At 38.9% G+C, this 21,852-nt stretch overlaps 1 protein-coding gene across 8 annotated transcripts in view; it reads right to left on the bottom strand.

Annotated features, from left to right (window-relative positions):
- LOC306873925 (protein SGT1 homolog) overlaps positions 1-21,852 on the bottom strand; it is a 112,472-nt gene that overhangs the window by 68,014 nt on the left and 22,606 nt on the right. For all 8 annotated transcript variants that reach the window (XM_079423501.1, XM_079423500.1, XM_079423499.1 and 5 more), the window contains exon 3: positions 274-364. In XM_079423501.1, coding sequence (XP_079279627.1) covers positions 274-364 — 91 coding nt within the window. The remainder of the gene's footprint in view (positions 1-273; positions 365-21,852) is intronic.

The raw sequence follows: 21,852 nt of genomic DNA on the forward strand, positions 1-21,852 counted from the left end.
AGTATACATCATTAGCTAAGAGAGTTTTGTCTCTTAAGAGAAATTGACAAACTGTATCAGACATACATCCAAATAACTCGTATTGAGATAGGAATCTAATTGAATCAGGACCATGTGAATCTGAACCAAAACTGTTCATGAAACACCCAGCCCTAATCAACAATAGGTTTTTAGTAATAATTCATAAGAATAGTGCAAATGACAATAGTTTAAAGATAACTAAGTGCTTAATGATGTAGCCCTTCTGTAGCATGCAAGTAAATGAGTGCTTACTTGTGTACTCTTTCAATAGTATATAGGCATAAGCTCGCTGGCAGAGCCATTCAGCATTATCAGCTTTCTCTCCCAATGCCGCATTTAGCTCCTATGACAAGACAGAGATATATTACTCATGACAATCATATACACAAACACACATTTATTTTCTTCAACATTTTGAATAGTAGTATGTACGATAATGATGTGTCAGATGATGAACCATAGATGAGCTTGTCCATTAGAAACACTTCTATAATTACAACATACACTGCCAGTCAAAAGATTAGACATAAAAGGGTCCTTAACCCCCAAGTGTGTTTGTTTTACCACCAGACATTTGACCAGTGATGTCAAAAGTATCAGCCAAAAGTAAACATGGAAGAACACGCGTGTTCTTCGTCAGTAGCACCATGCGTTGTTTACGTGCAGAGAAAAGCATGTGCATGCATCATGATACTCTTCATAATGGTAGTATACATGATTTGGAGGAGGAGAATTGAAAAGTCATTATTTTTCATGTGTAAACAATTGTCCCGTGAAGTAAAAAGATGACATTAGACGTGACCAACAACAAGCCACGGTGAAATGTTGCTCTTTTCAAATGGGGCGGATTGTTACACAGCGTTTCTGGTTTCGTGAAGGCGCTTCGGAAGAGAAGTTCGTCGTTCCGAACGAAAATGAACAACTGACTCGTTTCACAAGGCCATTTCACAAGCGTATCAGTCAGTTCCCTAGGTAGTGAATCACTAGATTAGAGTTCGTGCACTGGGGAAGATTGTGGATCAGTAAACATTGGGACAACTCAATCAATTTGTAAAACGTCACCATTGGTATTTATCAACAACAGGCAGGACCGTTATTTTTTGATATTACTTTTATGCTATTTGAGGTAACTTAGCCCTATAATATGAAATGTGCATGTTCCAGTCAGCATCAATGCTCCCTGTTGTGCAATGGAAAAAAAAAAAAAAAAATTTATTAACTGACATTGATACATTGTAAATGATTTAAAAGGCATCATTTCATTTTTTTAACTTAAAATGTACTTTTGTTTCTCCATCAGGGTTTGGCCAAAGGTTTTCGTTGGTGCCTTGTCATCATTGCAAGGTTTCACATGCAACCCAGTCAGTTCTTCCAAGGCACCAAACACTGGCTCGTGACCAGACCGCTCCACTGCAACTAGGGGTGGGCGATATGGGAAAAATATCATATCACGATTTTTTATAGAAATATCACGATTCACGATTTTTATCACGATTCTTTTGTTAGTTTTACTATTTTGGTTTTACAAGTTGTCTGAGCATTACAGCCAAACTAGAAAGACAAAGATGCATGGCAGATATTTAGGCCAAAGTGGGCGAAGACTTAAAATAAAACACTAGATAGACTGATTCCTAAAGCAACTGTATTAAAGTTTTTCAGTCAAGAATAGTGAGTGATTTTTCTCTTTTGCGTTTTGTTGTTTTGTTAACGTTAAATGAATAGTTCCCCCACAAATTAATATTCTGTCATCTGTCTGTCAATTCTGTCATAATGTTGTATTTTTATATCATCATTTACTCAAAAGTTGTTTTAAACCGGAATGAGTTTCTTTCTTCTGCTGAACATAAATGCTATTTTGAAGAAGGTGGAAAACCAAACAGTTGCTGGTCCTCAGTGACTTCCATAGGGTTTTTCTTTCCTACTATCAAAGTCAATGTGGACCAGCAACTGTTTGGTTTTCCACTGAGTAAATAATGACAGAAATTAAATTTTAGGGTGAACTATCCCTTTAATGACAGTCGACAGCATGTTTAGTGTCCTGTCCCTTTAAGACCTGCACGCATCTAATATACAGGCACGCATCCGTTTCTCTCTTTAACTATTTACTTTCATTTTAGAGATAACCAACTCAGTCTGTATGTAAACCTTGTGTGTTTTGACAGTATTAGCGCAAAATATAACTTAGTTGAGTAATCAGGCGCTGTTAGACAGGCGTTTTAGTGCGCGTGCTTCAGGTGTATGCGCTCAGAACAAGCGCACGTCAGACCAGCGCGCAAATTAAACATTTAACCAGCAAGGCTTGTATGCAAATAATGTACTTTTGCGATCGCGAATAAGTGCAGTGTCCTGTCAGAGTAACTCTACTGCTGTATGTCGTGTTTGACAATGTGTTCTGTAGCACGATACTACGATATTTCTTAAAAAGCAGATCGTGGAGACATTTTTATCGTCCACGATCAAAAATCGTCATATCGCACACCCCTAACTGCAACTATAGTGTGAGTACTTTCAAGACTAGGAGTTTATTGTTTTCATTCCAGGTAATGTGTAAATGTTTAGAGTTTTTACTACAGTTATAATGTGCTTTAATGTTCTCAGTGGCATCTACGCTAATATTAGTCTGTTTCATTCTTATTCCAAGGTCATCGTAGCCTCCAGACCCAGTCTGTATCCCGATCAGATGGTGGATCAGCACCTAGAGATGACCTCTACAGCCCTGAATGTCAGCGGAGACCATGTCAGCTAGATGAGACAGATCCCCTCCGAAGACCTCGTTGGCCATAAGGACAAGACCACGAGAACCAGACAAGTCTTCTGCTCAATCTGACTTCTGTTGCAGCCTAGAATTAAACCACGCCATGCTGGTTTCGTCTGGCCAGGGCAGTACTAAGTACTACAAACTAAGCTGTCGGGGGAGAAGAGCCTTGGTGAGAGAGGTAAAGAAGAACCCAAAGATCACTGTGGCTGAGCTCCAGAGATGCAGTCGGGAGATGGGAGAAAGTTGTAGAAAGTCAACCATCACTGCAGCCCTCCACCAGTCGGGGCTTTATGGCAGAGTGGCCCAACGGAAGCCTCTCCTCAGTGCAAGACACAAAAAAAACACCTGAAGGACCACAAGATGGTGAGAAATAAGATTCTCTGGTCTGATGAGACCAAGATAGAACTTTTTGGCCTTAATTCTAAGCGGTATGTGTGGAGAAAACCAGGCACTGCTCATCACCTGTCCAATACAGTCCCAACAGTGAAGCATGGTGGTGGCAGCATCATGCTGTGGGGGTGTTTTTCAGCTACAGGGACAGGACGACTGGTTGCAATCGAGGGAAAGATGAATGCGGCCAAGTACAGGGATATCCTGGACGAAAACCTTCTCCAGAGTGCTCAGGACCTCAGACTGGGCCGAAGGTTTACCTTCCAACAAGACAATGACCCTAAGCACACAGCTAAAATAACGAAGGATTGGCTTCACAATAACTCCGTGACTGTTCTTGAATGGCCCAGCCAGAGCCCTGACTTAAACCCAATTGAGCATCTCCGGAGAGACCTAAAAATGGCTGTCCACCAACGTTTACCATCCAACCTGACAGAACTGGAGAGGATCTGCAAGGAGGAATGGCAGAGGATCCCCAAATCCAGGTGTGAAAAACTTGTTGCATCTTTCCCAAAAAGACTCATAGCTGTATTAGATCAAAAGGGTGCTTCTACTAAATACTGAGCAAAGGGTCTGAATACTTAGGCCCATGTGATATTTCAGTTTTTCTTTAATAAATCTGCAAACATGTCAACAATTCCGTGTTTTTCTGTCAATATGGGGTGCTGTGTGTACATTGAGGAAAAAAAAAAAGAACTTAAATGATTTTAGCAAATGGCTGCAATATAACAGAGTGAAAAATTTAAAGGATTAGTTCACTTTTAAAAAAACTTTTGCTGATAATTTACTCACCCCCATGTCATCCAAGATGTCCATGTCTTTCTTTCTTCAGTCGAAAAGAAATTAAGGTTTTTGATGAAAACATTTCTCCATAAAATGGACTTCGCGGAAGTACCGAGTCAGTGTTTACAAATGTGCGGAAGGAGGACCATATACACATATTCAAATGTCTTTGTGTCAGTTTATCGTTTAAAATGCTCATTTCGTGTGCGTATCCTGGGTGTTTTAATATTAAAAAGCCTACTGACTCGGTACTTCCGCCTAAGTCAACCGTGACCTTTTCAACGTCATTGCGTATTATGTGACGTCGCGCATCACAGAACAGAGCAAGGCGAGCATTTGTGCTTATAAAACTTAAACTTTTTTATTTATTTTTTAAATGACCGATCGTTTCGCTAGATAAGACCCTTATTCATCGTCTGGTATCGTTTAAAGCCCTTTGAAGCTGCACTGAAACTGTCATTTGGACCTTGAACCGTTTGGGTCCCAATGAAGTCCATTTTATGGAGAAATGTTTTCATCAAAAACCTTAATTTCTTTTCGACTGAAGAAAGACATGGACATCTTGGATGACATGGGGGTGAGTAAATTATCAGCAAAAGTTTTTTTAAAAGTGAACTAATCCTTTAAGGGGGTCTGAATACTTTCCGTACCCACTGTATATAATAGCAATGATGTAATAATTAGTTCAATAGCAATAAATCATATGGTTTTATTGAACAAAACTTAACGCAACTAAAATACATAATGTAAACGATAGAGCTAATGTAGATTACGCATTACAACAAAGTCCTGCAGGGGGCGCCAACGGCCAGACGATTGTTTTTACACATTACTGCACTATCTAATCCTCGTTTAATATTGACCAAGCACCATTTAAATCAAATGTCCACTTAATCTTTAATATTTGGTCATTTCTTTAGGACAGAAATGCTATAGCCATTGTAATTAAATTAATGTGGACATCAAAACGTGTAAACTCAGAGTGAGGGTTTGAGCTTTGATTCTGAAATCACGATGTATTCTCCTGTGTTTGTGTAGATTTATAAATTTTATATATATATATATATATATATATATATATATATATATATATATATATATATATATATATATATATATATATATATATATATATATATATATATATATATATATATAAATAAATTTACCTTACAAATTTGATGAAATGGCGCACGTTGCGTTCCCAGATGAATGTTATAATAAACCCAAACTCACAACAACATGCAGAGATGAGTTTGAGACGCTCCACACATGTAAATGATAACAGTTTCTGTGGAGCTACTACAAGCTTGTAAATAATTAAAGCGCATATACTGTGTTAGAACTGCATTGCATATAAGTATTTAATTAAATCATAGCGTTTGTGAATTCACAATGCTTAATTATGATTTTTAAATGGGTTTAATATATCATGCAGCCTTGGAAAACAGTCTAATAATGTTTATGGATTCTCGTCCGTGAAATGCGCCACTTCTGGTATTTTGCCGGTTAGTCGACACGAGCAAAAAGTCGACTAAAAATCGACGAATCGCAACAGCCCTAATTCAGTCAGGGCTCCAGACAAAAAAAATCGAGTAAGGAGCCATTGGCTCTTATAAAAGAAAAACTTAGGCGCCAAATTATTTTTTTAAGTGCCACAGAATAAAAGTGGTTTATTTTATTATTATAATTTTATTTTTCCCCCCTATTTTAACATTTCCATCATTTTGTCATGCGTTTATGTCTTATCTTTTCTAGGCTTTATCAGCATTTTAATCCATCTTGTAGATGATCAGGTCGACCGGGGGACTAAGGTTCACTTAAAGTGTGAATTAAATGTCTTTTACAACTTGAAATATACAGTCACAAAGAATTGTTCGTTACACAGAATCTGTACCAATATCATGGACCATAAGCATCACTTGGCAACTGAGTGCAGTGCATCCTATAAATGTTGTCACGTCTTTCACACATTCAGTCTGTTTTTCTTCATTAGTAAAATGCAATTTTATAGGAGGAGTTGAATCATGTACAACAGAATAAGTAAAAATATTAATATGCAACAGCGCATAAATATATCAAAACGCTCCTTTTTATAGTTATTTTTCTAGCTGACTGATGAGTTTATGGACACTGAGTGGTTATTCTGAGGTAAATGTATTACAATGCAATGTTTACAAGCTTTATACATTTCCTCAGTTTGAAACACTGAATGAGCTTTTACATAAAACATTTCAGTAAGTTGTACTTTCTTATTGCCTACCTTTTGATCATGTTCATTTCATACTATAGTAGTAAATCGAAATATATAATGGGTTCACTTGCTGCTTTAACTGAGGTGCTAAAGAGATCGCGCCTGAGTATTAAGTGCGATACTCTCCGCTCGCGCGATCCGGACGCATACACGGACCGTGTGGACGCGGGGTACTGGTGTTTATATTACCGAAAGTGTGCGCTTGTGGTCCGCATTAAAGAGCACCCAAACCACATAATTTGAATTTCGTAGCATTTTAAAGCTGATACTTTGTTTATTAAAAAGTAAAACAGCACAAAGCTTTTTGCGATTACTGGATGGCAAGTGCGCTTCAAATAACAGGAAGTCCATGCATTAACAGAACACAGCATATAGACTAAGATCGCGATAAGAAGAAGCCATATTAGTAATGATTATAAATGAGAATTGTTGACGATATTGCCAGTATCCACAGAGCTGACAGCTTTACCTGTTGAAGTTTGTTCAAGTTGTGCACGAAATAGACACAGCTTTTCTGCACTTGCACTTTGGGGCTGTTTACACCTGGTCACTTCATGCATTTTTTCCTGATCGGATAGCTATCTGATCCTGAAAAGACCAGGTGTAAATGCCGTCCGAAACGCATTCGAGACGGATATAAATCCAATCGCTGGAACCACTTCAGGAGGTGGTCTGGGCGAAACCGGACAAGTGTAAATGCATCTGGTTGTTGAAACCACATATGGTAATTTTACTCCTCCCATAATATTAAAATAATAGACGTGTGAGAGCGTTTTATAGGCTATATGGCATGTTATAGTCAGATATGACAGCGCAATGCAACAAGCATCACCGCGGATGAGTAGCGGAGTATTTCTTCAGCAAGCGACGCGCAAACTGAATGAACCTGAAAGTAAGTCGCAGACGCTCAACACACAATCTTCTTCATTAAAAGTAGCGAGACTAGCCTATCTTTCCAGTGCTGATGCCGCGCACTCTCTTGTTGCGGTCTCTGATATTGAAATTAGCTGATAATTAATAAAATTATCTATTGCTTTCATTGACGTGAACTCCGTTATATTTGCATATGAAGCGGGAATTGAAGAACGGATTTATATCCGTTTTGCGAAGACACATTTATGTGGCCAAGTGTAAATGGGGAAACGTTTTAACAAATCATATAGATATCCGATCAGAGAAAATGCATGAAGTGACCAGGTGTAAACAGGCCCTATCAGGTCTCGGCAGAGACGAGGACTGTTTGAAACTCTTTTCCAGTAAAACTTTGATGCGCATCGTCTTAAGTAAGTTTAATACGTGAACATAACAAAAGATGTGAGCGCAAAACAATCGGGAAAAAAGTCCTTTCATGCAAATTATATATAGTCGCCAGTGGCGACCTCAGCAAAAACTTCACTCGCAAATTAATATTTTTGGTCGCAAATGCGACCATTTTAGTCGCAGTTTGGAGCCCTGTCAATAACATTGAGTGTAAATTATAATTTTTGTATTCAAATTATTAAATGGATGTCACTCCATCACTCTGATACAGAAGTTCTAAGCGGCCATGCATTATTATAATTTTTCTGTCTTGTTTTCTCGTGATCACGACATAATGAAAGTTGTTTTGTCGTTATCACGACTTAATTTTCTCTGTGTATTCGGCATGAGAAAATGCTATAGAAGCAGCATCATCGCAGCATCATGGATGATCGTATTCGCTTTTACTTTGATCAGGGACTCACTCAAACTGAAATAGCTCTGTGTCTGTCAGTGATTGACGACTTCCACATAAGTGTTCGACACTTGAGGCGGCGGCTGTCAGGTCTGCAACTTTATCGTTATCGTCGAAGACAATATAGCGACCCTGATTTTCTCACGATAGCTACAATTGCGTCGTGAGAAAACGGTTTTTACGTTGAGATCAACAACTTTCGTTATGTCGAGATAACGACAAAACAACTTTCGTTATGTCGAGATCACGAGAAAATTAAGTCGTGATAACGACAAAACAAGACAGAAAAATTATAATAATGCATGGCCGCTTAGAACTTCCGTACTCTGAACATAGGAGCCCCACAGGGCTGTGTCCTGAGTCCCCTGCTCTACTCTCTCTACACGCATGACTGCGTATCCTCTCACAGCTCCACATCTATTATCAAATTCGCTGATGATACTGTGGTTCTGGGCCTCATCTCCAACAACGATGAGACCGCATACTTTGATGAGGTAGAGAGACTCACATCATGGTGCCAGGACAACTGTCTCTCTCTGAATGCGAGCAAAACTAAAGAGCTGATCATGGACTTTAGGAAGAGACAGCAGCAGACCTACACTCCTCTTATGATCAGTGGAGAGGGTGAGTAGCTTCAAATACCTCAGTGTAAACCTCTCCGAGAACCTGACTTGGACTACACGCATCCAAACACAGGTTAAGAAAGCCAGGCAAAGACTGTACCATCTGCGACAGCTGAGGAAATTCAGGGTCTTACCAGCAATCCTGAAAACGTTCTATTCAGGGACCATAGCAGGGCTCGACAGTGCGAGCATTTCACTCGCATTTGCGACTAAAAATAGATGTGTGCGAACTGGAAAATGTTAAGCTAAAACCTTAAGCTAAAACACCTAATTTGAAAAATTTGCATTGCAGTGCATCTCAGTGTGGCATGGAAACAGCTCCAATCAGGACTGCAAAGCACTACAGAGAGTTGTGCGCTTAGCTGAACGCATCTCCGGGTCTGCCCTCCCCTCTCTGCAGGACGAAACGCTGCAAAAGTAGAGCTGTCAAAATCATCAAGGACTCAAATCACCCTGGTAACCGTCTATTCACTTTGCTACCATCTGGTAAACGCTTCTGTAGCCTGATGGCAAAGACTGAGAGGCTTAGAAGGAGCTTCTTCCCCCAGGCCATCAGGCTCGTAAACTAACTCTGTCATAGCATCACATGACTCCATGTAAATATCACTATATCAATAAGCTATTCATATTTTTTTCTACCTCATATTGCTGCTATTTAAATACCCTGTACAACTTTTTGCACATTTCTCTTATTACTATTTAAGAAGTCAACAACATACTGACCTGCACATTTATTTTTATATTAATATTTTTTTATTCTTTTATTTTTTCTACTTTTCTTTTTCTTAATATTTGTATACTTTATAATTGCACTGTCCTTGGAGCGGACCTGACCTACATTTCACTGCTGGTTATACTCTGTATAATTGTGTGTCAGACAAATAAAAATCTTGAAACTTGAATCTTTCTGACGTGATATCTGATTTGAAAAGGTAGGGGAAAAAGTTTGAATTAAAAAGAAGCTTTTTAATTCGCCGCAGAATGAATAAAGATTGCCGCGAGCTATAGTGAGATGCATTCAAATTCTGCACAGACATCTCTGTTATAAACAGATCAAATGGCGCTGACGTAGAAAACCAGAAGCAGTAACGCTAACTGTAACCATGGTGCTGTGGCAGAAATAGTCGAATGTTATTACATTCATTTCATTCATCATTCATTTCAGGGTTTGTACAACCTTTTGAGAGAGAAATTCAAGCAATTTTCAGTTACTTTCAAGCATTTCACACAAATGTTTCCAGCACTTTAAAGCTCCAAAATAATCCGATTTGAATGTTATTTTTAATGGGATGACCAAAATATACTGTGGTGAACTTATGGAAAAATAAAAATACATAAAATCACCATTATAACCTGTAGATGGCAGCAGATGAGCACTTATTTGCTTAGTCATTCATTTATAGCTACTTTTTCCTTTATATTTTGAAATTGACGAGGGAAGTTGCATTCTGGATTGCGCCGAAGACCGTGATCTCGTCGTTGTTAACACCTTCTTCAGGAAGAGACAGAGCCACCTGGCCACCTACATCAGTGGCAGCCACACAACCCAGATCGACTACTGGATGATTCGATGGCGTGACCTGAAGCTGGCACTCGATTCCAAGGTGATTCCATCAGATACCATCGGCCCCCAACATCGGCCACTTGTCCTCGACCTCCAACTCAACCTCCATCGGCAAACCCAAATGAGAGTGACCGGCCCTGAGCACCTTAAGTGGTGGAGGCTACCCGAACATAAGCAACAACTCGAAGTGGCCCTTCAATCACTTAACATCAACCTCGACCAACCAGTCGACAGGTTCTGGGACGATATCATCTGCCGCATACAGGCCGCTGCCTCTGACATTCTCGGCTCAACAAAGCCAGGGCGGGGATACATGGATAAGCAAGTCTGGTGGTGGGGTGAGGAGGTCCAGACTGCAATTAATGCCAAGGAGCTGGCGTATAAGCTATGGCATTGCACAAGCCTGGACGCCCACCGCCAAAACTACCGGACACTCAAGTCGGGTGCAAAACGGGTAGTGGCTACGGCGAAAGCGGAGTACTACCATGATCTGTACAAGCAATTAGGCACACCCGAAGGGGAGAAAATGATCTACCGCATCGCAAACTCGCGGCACAAATCGACCCAAGCCATTGGTCAAGTGAAGCACATCAAGAGTGCTGAGAGGCTAGTATTACGCGACCCTCCTGCCATACTCGCCTGTTGGAATGAGTATTTCACCACCATCTCAAATGAGGAATTCCCACATCCACCGATTCACAGCCCTGACCCCATCTGTGGACCTGTACCTCTAGTCACTACCGCCGAAGTCATGAAGGCTGTGAAGAGATCCACATAGCCTTCCTGTACCTAGAGAAGGCTTTCGATCGTGTACCCCACAAACTTATCTGGGCCTCCCTCCGATCCCACTCTGTCCCCGAGGCCTATATTAACTGAGTCCAAATACTCTATCAAAACGTTACGAGTGTTGTCCGCTGCCCTGCTGGGATATCACCACCGTTCGCCATCAACGTGGAGTACACCAAGAATCGGATTCGCCACTGCTCTTCATCACTTGTATGGACGCGGCGACTGTAGATCTGCAGGCACCACATCCCTGGACACTACACGGACGATATATTCCTTGCTGATAGTGAGCGGCAAAACCTCCAAGAGCACACGCAACGGTGGAAAGACCGCCTGGACCAGAATGGCCTACGGCTTAACATCGGTAAGACGGAGTACACGGAAAGTGCCCCCCGCCAGACTAGTGATACATCAGTATCGACGGTATAGATATGAAGGCGGCCACCCAATTCAGGTACCTCGGCTCCACCCTTTCAGCCGATGGCGACAGCTAGGGCTGCAACAACGAGTCGATTAAATCGATAAAAATCGATTACTAAAAGAGTTGGCAACGAATTTCATAATCGATTCGTCGCGCGACGCGGAGACGTTTGATTATTAAAAAAAAAAAAAAAAACTTTAGTTGAGCGCGGAGCGGAGTGAACACACTCGGTCTCTCTCGCGCACGGGTGCTAGCAGAGTTCGGCGCCTCATAGACAGGGCGGAGCTAAAATAAAAAACGAGCGGAGGTAGAGGAAAGATACATGGGAGGCAGAGAAATCCGTGCGACCGAAGTCATCCAAGGTGTGGGAGCATTTCACACTAAATAAACAGAAAAAGTGTGTTAACTGCAATGCAAAGTGTCTGAACAAAGTAAGTGTGTGTGTGTGTGTGTGTGTGTGTGTGCGTCTGCGAGTGTGTGCATCTGCGAGTGTGTGCGCCTGCGAGTGTAGTGTAGAGAACAAGTTCTGACATTCAAACAAATCCTGTTAAACTTTCTGATTTGTATTGTTCTTTATTTTTTATAAACTATTTATTGTTCTGCAGGTGCGTGTCTACGTGGTTAGGTGCCCCCTCTACCAGATGTCTTGCGATAGGCTTGTTTTTAGTTAATTTCTAACTGCATCTGGCGTATCTTGGCATGTGTAGTCAGCTACCTAGGGCCGCTTCTCTTCTTTATTAATTTTAGGGTGATCTAAATGACAGATGTCGAGAGCGCATAATGTTATGCGATCATGTAATGCGCGAGCACGCATCTCTCCACTCGCAAGTGGATTTCCTTCACTCGCACAAAACTGGACGTGTGCTTTTAAATCTACATTGTTCTTTTATGAATTGGCTCGGGTCTCACTCAGATATTGTGTGTATGCTCAAACGTTATCCTCGCATCACTGAAGACCAGAAAAGCTTTTTTTTTTCTAATTCAAGTGAAGAGTAGGCTTTTCTCACTAAATGGAAGCAAGCTGAATATAGTTAGCCTTCTCTAGTTATTAATTTTATTAATACTTATTTTAGTTAAGTGCTTAAATTGTAAATATGCATTTATTAAATTATTTTATGTAGTGCATTTGTATTTTGTTGTTTTTGTATAGTTATAGAAGCAAATCAACCAGGTTCCAGAAATAATCACTAAGGCTGCTTCTGAAATAAGTGGGGCTGCTCTCTTAATGCACATTTTCACATATTTTGTCCCTTCTATTGCTATCAATATGCTGATACTTAGAGAGCGAATCCTGCATAAATATGCAGATGTCATTCCCAAAACTTTGCAACGTGTGTGGGCAAAAAACAAAGTTCTACATTTTAAATGGATTGCCTAGAAAGCTTGTAAAGAGTGCTCATAACCAATAAAGCTGTCACTCTTTGTTCATCGCGATCTCACAAAGTTCTGTGAGTACCAATGAATCTCACACTGTGCAATTAATAGCCTATATAATATAGGCCTATTAACATCATGTATCCAACCCCTCCCCCTGGCCACCCTCTTTTGAGGCAGTGCCCCAGACTGGCCCCCCCATTTAAAATGCTCTAGACACGCCCCTGTTGTTCTGGCAGCTCAGGTGGCACTTTATTTTTTTTTAAAAAGTCTATATATTTGGCAGATGTAAAGCATACATGTGTATGTTTTTTGTGTTAGTCCATTTTTAATTTTATTATTATTATTATTATTATTATTATTATTATTATTATAACAGCTCTGGGATGTTCAAGGAGCAACGTGTTTGTGCACTTTCTAAATATTTTAGTTCTGTTTTTGAATGAAGGGTTGGAAATGAATGCCTTGTTTTTGGTTTTTTTATCCGATTCATCGATTAATCGAAAATATAAATCGACAGATTAATCGATTATTAAAATAATCGTTAGTTGCAGCCCTAGCGACAGCCTCCTAGATGTCAGGTCCCGAGTCAACGCTGCCTGGTTGAAATGGCGCCAAGTCACCGGCATCCTCTGCGATAAAAGCATGCACAAACATCTCAAGGCAAAGATCTAGACAGTCGTCCGTCCAGTCTCCTTATATGGAGCGGAGTGTTTGCCTGCGACCAACAGGCACGAACAGGCCCTTCATGTAATGGAGATGCGGATGCTTAGGTGGACGCTAGGGCTGACCAGATGGGACCGAGTAACGAATGAAGACGTAAGGAAGACCATGGGAGAGGCACCAATTTTGGAGAAGATGAGGGAAGCGCGACTCCGATGGTATGGCCATGTAGTCAGGAGTGGGGAAGAGTCAATAGCGAAGAGGGCCCTGAGTCTCAACATGGAAGGATAGCGACCCCGTGGAAGACCAAAGAAGCGATGGATGGATCGGATAAAGGAAGACATGAAACATGACAATGTCGCCCCCGAGGATGCCCTCGATCGGAAGAAATGGAGAGCAATCTGCCGAAAAGCGGACCCCGCATTACGACGGGAAAAACGCTAGGAGAGAGAGACTGTTGTTAATAAAATAAATTTTGTAAGCTCAAGCTTAGTGCTTTACTGTCAAATGTGTATAAACATGAAATAAACAAGAAATGAACCTGTAACATTATTAATAACTGCACTTATTAATGCAAAGCAATAGTAATTTTATCATATCAAATTAGGGGTGGGTGATATGGAAAAAATATATCACGATTTTTTTTTTGAAATCTCACGATTCACGATTTTAATCACGATTCTTTGCCATGTTGGTTTTACAAGTTGTCTGAGCATTACAGCCAAACTAGAAAGACAAAGCCTTTCAAGGTAAAAAAAAACCCCCAAAAAAAGACATGGCAGATATTTAGGCCAAAGTGGGCGAAGATAAAAATCTGTGTCATTATTTTATCTTTCTTATTAAAAAATGCACATTACAAAAAGGGTAAAGATGCACATTACAAATACACATAATATACAAATAAAACGAACAGTGCTTTATTTTCAGGTACAATTGGTGCATTTAGCAGGAGCATTCAATGACATTGAATGAACAAATATAAAAATAAAACACTACATAGACTGATTCCTAAAGCAACTGTATTAAAGTTTTTCAGTAAAGAATAGTGAGTGCTTTTTCTCTTTGCATTTTGTTATATGGAGGACCAAACCTGCATAAATTAAATATGAATGAATGAATGAATAAATAAATAAATAAATATATTAATGAATAAATAAATAAATAAATAAATGTGATAATAGGAAAATAAATAAATGAATAAACGACTTGATAAAATAAATATGATTAATTTCTAATAAAATAAATCTTTCCCCCCATAATTTATTTTCTGCTTTTATACATTTATAAACATTTTTTTTACTTTTATTTTTTCACTAATTCTTTTTTAATGTATTTTTATTATTTATACATTTATTTTGAGACTTATTTATATATATAGTCAGAGTGAGACACCCAGAGGATGGTTGGTTTCTAGTCTAATAACTGGGTGTCATCACCCTAGGGTCTGACGTCGATGGTTCCAGGCTTCAGCTTCCTGTTTTTATTTCTGGAAAATATTTTAAATATTTCGGCACTAATGCGAATCAGTTCGGTGAAAATAACTTACAACTCTCCAGCTGATCTGCCACATCCCGTAGCAAATTGGACAATGAATTACTACTTGCCGCTATTTTCTTTGAAAACTCATCTCTATCGCTTAGCTGGGCTGACGATGCGACACGTGAGCCCTCAACCAATGATGCACTGAAGCTACACAAGGACCACCTTCCTTATTTACATGTTACACACAGAAAGTAAAAATAAATGAATAAATACATGTGGGAATAAATCATTCTAAAAAAATGAATGCATAAATATATAAATAAATCTCAAAATAAATGTATAAATAATAAAAATACATTAAAAAGAATTAGTGAATATTTTTTTTATATGTATAAAAGCAGAAAATAAATTAAAATTAATTTTATTACAAATTAATAATTTATTTTATCAAGTCGTTTATTCATTTTCCTATTATCACATTTATTTATCTATTTATTCATTAATATATTTATTCGTTTATTCATATTTAATTTATGCAGGTTTGGTCCTCCATATTGTTAACGTTAAATGAATAGTTCCCACAAAAATTTATATTCTGTCATCTGTCATAATGTTTTATTTTTATACCATCATTTACTCAAAAGTTGTTTTAAACCTGAATGAGTTTCTTTCTTCTGCTGAACATAAATGCTATTTTGAAGGTGGAAAACCAAACAGTTGCTGGTCCTCAGTAACTTCCATAGGATTTTTCTTTCCTACTATCAAAGTCAATGTAGACCAGCAACTGTTTGGTTACCCTCATTCTTCAAAATATCTTATTTTGGGTTCAGCACAAGAAATTAATAGAGGTTTGGGACAACATGTGAGTGAGTAAATAATGACAGAAATTAAATTTTAGGGTGAACTATCCCTTTAATGACAGTCGACAGCATGTTTAGTGTGCTGTCCCTTTAAGAGCTGCACGCATCTAATATACAGGCACGCATCTGTTTCTCTTTTAACTATTTAATTTCATTTTAGAGATAACCAACTGAGTCTGTATGTAAACCTTGTGTTTTGACAGTATTAGCGCAAAAGATAAGTTAGTTGAGTAATCAGGCGCTGTTAGACAGGCTTTTTAGTGCGCGTGCTTCAGGTGTATGCGCTCAGAAAAAGCGCATGTCAGACCAGCGCGCGAATTAAACATTTAACCATCAAGGCTTGTGTGCAAATAATGTACTTTTGCGAATAAGTGCAGTGTCCTGTCAGAGTAACTCTACTGCTGTATGTCGTGTTGTACAGTATATAGAGACGGCGGCGCCAGAACTGTATTTGACAATGTGTGCTGTAGCACGATACTACGATATTTCTTCAAAAGCAGATCGTGGAGACATTTTTATCGTCCACGATCAAAAGTCGTCATATCGCACACCCCTATATCAAATACATTTGTCATATCCCTCTGAAATTAAAATACTGCATATTGTAATTTCTATGAGGTAAGTCAATTTATTATCAAAGCATTTGTCAGTAATACAGTTAAAATGTGTGATCGATTGCGTTGCAGGCTGATTTAAGGTGTGCCCCTAAATTTTCAGCTTCTGCTCCTAAAAAGTTTCAGTCAGGGGCTACAGTGCTCCTAGTAAAAATAGCTGGAGCCCTGTATACACACACACACACAGTAATGGTCAGAATTATTGGTACCCTTGGTAAATATGATCAAAGGCGGCTCTGAAAATAAACCTGCATTATTAATCCTTTTGATCTTTTTTTGTTATTTTTTAAATAACAAAAATCTAACCTTTCATTGGATAATAAGAATTGAAAATGGGAGAAAATCTCAATGAAATAAATGTTTTTCTCAAATACACGGACACAATTATTGGTACCCCTAGAAATTCTTATGAGTAAAATATCTCTGAAGTATAGTCCCATTCATATTCACAATTTTGAGCACTCCATGGTGATTACGAACATGAAATTATCCAGCCATGGCTTCCTGTTTCACAGAAATATAAATAGGATGGAAAACAAAGCCCAAATTCCCTTAATCATCCATCACAATGAAAAAAAACAAAGAATATATTTCTGATGTGCAGCAAAAGATAACGGAGCTTCACAAATTAGTGAAGTGGATTTAAGAAAAGAGCTAGAGCAGTGAAAATTCCACCATCCATTTCCACCATCAGGGCAATAATTAAGAATTTCCAATCAACATAAAATGTTACGAAACTGCCTGGAAGAGGATGTGTGTCTATATCATCCTAATGCACGGTGAGAAGGAGAGTTTGAGTGGCTAAAGACTCTCCAGGGACCTCAGTTGGAGAATTGCATAAAATAGCCTCGGGGTCAGAAAACCTTAAAAAAAAAACAAAAAAAAAAAAAAAAAAAGTCAAACTTCACGTTGTTTGGGAGGGTTTTAAGAAAAATTCTCCTAGCTCATCCAAAAGCAAACTCCAGCATATTCAGTTATCAGACACGACTGGAACTTAAAAAAAATGGGACTGGCTTCTACGGTCAGATAAAACTAAAAAATTAGCTTTATAGCAGTAAACACTCAATATGGGTTTGGTGAACACAGGGATAAAAAGTACCCCATTTGTACAATGAAATATACTGCTGTATTTTTGATGTTGTGGGCCTATATTTCTGCTGGAGGTCCTGGACATCTTTAGACACATGGCATCATGGATTCTATCAAATAAGTGACTGACTTAGAAATTTTATAATGGGCCATGTTTGGATCTTCCAACCGTACAATAATCCAAACACAAACCACAAAAACAACACAAAAATAGGTCACTGAGCACAAAACCAAGCTTCTGCTATGGCCATTCCAGTCCTCTGACCTGAACCCTATAGAAAATGAGTGGGGTGAACTGAAGAGAAGAAGCACCAACATGGAGCTGGGAATCTAAAGGATCTGGAGTGATTCTGGATGAAGGAATGGTCTCTGATCTCGTCAGGTGTTCTCTAACCTCATCAGGCATTATAAGAGAATATTTAGAGCTGTTAAACTAGCAAATGGAGGTTTCAAAAAGTATTTAATAAAAGGGTGCCGTTAATTATGGCCAATGTGTATTAGAGAAAAACATTTCATAATGATATTTCCCCCCATTTTAAATTCTTATCCAATGAAGTGTATGCGTGTCTGTCTGTCTGTCACTGTGTGTGTGTGTGTGTGTGTGTGTGTGTGTGTGTGTGTGTGTGTGTGTGTGTGTGTGTATGTATGTATGTATGTATGTATGTGTATATATATATATATATATATATATATATATATATATATATATATATATATATACACACATATATGTATATACACATATACACAGTGGGTACGGAAAGTATTCAGACCCCCTTCAATTTTCACTCTGTTATATTGCAGCCATTTGCTAAAATCATTCAAGTTAATTTTTTTTCCTCAATGTACACACAGCACCCCATATTGACAGAAAAACACAGAATTGTTGACATTTTTGCAGATTTATAAAAAAGAAAAAAAACTGAAATATCACATGGGCCTAAGTATTCAGACCCTTTGCTCAGTATTTAGTAAGAAGCACCCTTTTGATCTAATACAGCCATGAGTATTTTTGGGAAAGATGCAACAAGTTTTTCACACCTGGATTTGGGGATCCTCTGCCATTTCTCCTTGCAGATCCTCTCCAGTTCTGTCAAGTTGGATGGTAAACGTTGGTGGACAGCCATTTTTAGGTCTCTCCAGAGATGCTCAATTGGGTTTAAGTCAGGGCTCTGGCTGGGCCATTCAAGAACAGTCACGGAGTTGTTGTGAAGCCACTCCTTCGTTATTTTAGCTGTGTGCTTAGGGTCATTGTCTTGTTGGAAGGTAAACCTTCGGCCCAGTCTGAGGTCCTGAGCACTCTGGAGAAGGTTTTCGTCCAGGATATCCCTGTACTTGGCCGCATTCATCTTTCCCTCGATTGCAACCAGTCGTCCTGTCCCTGCAGCTGAAAAACACCCCCACAGCATGATGCTGCCACCACCATGCTTCACTGTTGGGACTGTATTGGACAGGTGATGAGCAGTGCCTGGTTTTCTCCACACATACCGCTTAGAATTAAGGCCAAAAAGTTCTATCTTGGTCTCATCAGACCAGATAATCTGATTTCTTACCATCTTGTGGTCCTTCAGGTGTTTTTTTGTGTCTTGCACTGAGGAGAGGCTTCCGTTGGGCCACTCTGCCATAAAGCCCCGACTGATGGAGGGCTGCAGTGATGGTTGACTTTCTACAAGTTTCTCCCATCTCCCGACTGCACCTCTGGAGGTCAGCCACAGTGATCTTTGGGTTCTTCTTTACCTCTCTCACCAAGGCTCTTCTCCCCCGACAGCTCAGTTTGGCCGGACGGCCAGCTCTAAGAAGGGTTCTGGTCGTCCCAAACGTCTTCCATTTAAGGATTATGGAGGCCACTGTGCTCTTGGGAACCTTAAGTGCAGCAGAATTTTTTTTTGTAACCTTGGCCAGATCTGTGCCTTGCCACAATTCTGTCTCTGAGCTCTTCAGGCAGTTCCTTTGACCTCATGATTCTCATTTGCTCTGACATGCACTGTGAGCTGTAAGGTCTTATATAGACAGGTGTGTAGCTTTCCTAATCAAGTCCAGTCAGTATAAATCAAACACAGCTGGACTCAACTGAAGGTGTAGAACCATCTCAAGGATGATCCGAAGAAATGGACAGCAGTTAAAAATATGAGTGTCACAGCAAAGGGTCTGAATACTTAGGACCATGTGATATTTCAGTTTTTCTTTTTTAATAAATTTGCAAAAATGTCAACAATTCTGTGTTTTTCTGTCAATATGGGGTGCTGTGTGTACATTAAAGGTGCCATAGAATGCATTGATACAGTATTTTAAATTGTTCTCTGATATCTACACAGAAGGTATGTGGCATAGGTAAGGGCAAAAAATCTCCAGAAACGATTTTACATGTCCATTTACAACCCTAGGATTTCTCCCTAGAATGAAACGGTCTGTTATTGGCTTATTTGGCAGGGTCATAAATAATAATGAACTCTGCTCTGATTGGCTGTTTCACAGTGCTGCTCAATGTTGAGCTCTGCTCTGATTGGCTGTTTCACAGTACGGCTCATCAGCAAGAAGGAAGCACAGGGAGGAAAATATATATTTAAATACTTTCTCTCGCAGTTATATCGTCGGGTAATTATACTGCATTATAAAACGCGGGCATCAGGGAGCCGTTATTAATATGCGAGGCATTGAAACTGCTTTTGAACGATCCATCGATCGCGTTATAGTTTCACTTTCAAGAGACGCGATCACACAAACTACGTTTACATTATGGAGCAACAGTACTTACCACACATTTCACAAGATCAGATGCTTGTCAGTGGTGCTCAGGATCTGTAAGTCATTCGCCATCATCCTCATCTCTCTTTACTGAGAGTGAAATCGTATGTACTGTAACAGGCTACCGCTAGCAAGGAGCTAACCATGTCCCTTTAGTGGCTCGCGTTATTTGCTTTCTGTGCCTTTCTGAATACAGACACCAACCCATCCCTGCACTTCACACCCCCTGCACGGCCTGGAACATAAAATTTATTTTGTTATTTTCGCTGTTGTCCGCGCTTGTTTATTTACAATACCTGCAGAGCTTCTGATGGTTCGGCCGGCTTAGAACAAGGGCGGGTTTATGCAAATGTTGGGGGCGTAGTGATCCCGACTGTTGCGTCACAGTCGGTGTTATGTTCTGATTCGCCTGTTTTTCAGTGGTCTTTTTTAATCACGAGATTTACATATGAATGAGGAAACTATGGTGTTTGAGGCTCACTGTATGTCATTTCCATGTACAGAACTGTTATTTAAATATGCCAGGGTAAAGACAGTTTTTCATTCTATGGCACCTTTAATGAGGAAAAAAAATGAACTTAAATGATTTTAGCAAATGGCTGCAATATAACAAAGAGTGAAAAATTGAAGGGGGTCTGAATACTTTCCGTACCCACTGTACATACATATATACACACACATATATACATACACATATTAGGGATGAGAAGATTCCCCGATTCGCTCTGTGTATCGGCATAAAATAAAGTTAACGATGCGCTGCATCGGTTTAAAAAGTGTGCATCGGCTACAAGTTGGCATTTATATCATGATGCATCGCTTCAAACATATTTGCATCGGTAAAAAAAAAAAAAATATATATATACACACACACACACACACACACACAGGGCTTGACGCTTACCTTTTCCCCAAGGAGCACATGTGCTCCTAAGTCAAAAAATTTAGGCGCGCATTAAAAACATTTAGGGGCGCAATGCAAATTTTTCAAATTAGGTGTTTTAGCTTAATAAGGGGATACAAAGAGACATTTACAAGCACAATTATTTAATTTATCAGAATACAGAAAGTACACAAGGTTCTTAAATAATTTTACTTCAGACACTATTTAATAGGCTAATTATGTAATTAGTTATAATCCTATTAAATTGTGTCGGTATAAAATTTTCACAATAATCATTGAAGCTTTTGTCATATGTTTTTGTTCTTAAATCACAATATATAATTTCTAAGTGAAAAAAAGTGTTGTCCTCCTAACAGGTTAAATAACTTTATTAAAAGATAATTTACTAAGACTTTTATAAAAAAATACATAAAAATCTAAAGTAAACAAGTGTTTCAAGATTAGAGTGCAAAAGATTGTTCAAATGAACGAAAGGACAATAGGTAAGTAAGGTCCCATTTGTTAACATTAGTTAAAGCAGGTTAACATTAACTAAAAATGTGCAATAGCTAATTGTTGCAGTAGTTAATATTCTTTGTTAATGTTGATTAATAAAAAATACAACTATGTTAGTTAATGTTAGCTCCATTGAATTATATTAAGAAAACTTTTGATTTTATAATGTATTATTAAAAGTTGAAATTAAGATAGCATTATTAATAAATGCAGTCATTGTTTTTTTCATGTTAACTAATGGAACTTGTGTTTCTGAACAATAATAACGAATCAGTCGTTGATATATAGATAGGCCCACTGTTCTCTATTATA

The sequence above is a fragment of the Barbus barbus genome (assembly GCF_936440315.1).
Source record: "Barbus barbus genome assembly, chromosome: 8".
NCBI lineage: Eukaryota > Metazoa > Chordata > Actinopteri > Cypriniformes > Cyprinidae > Barbus > Barbus barbus.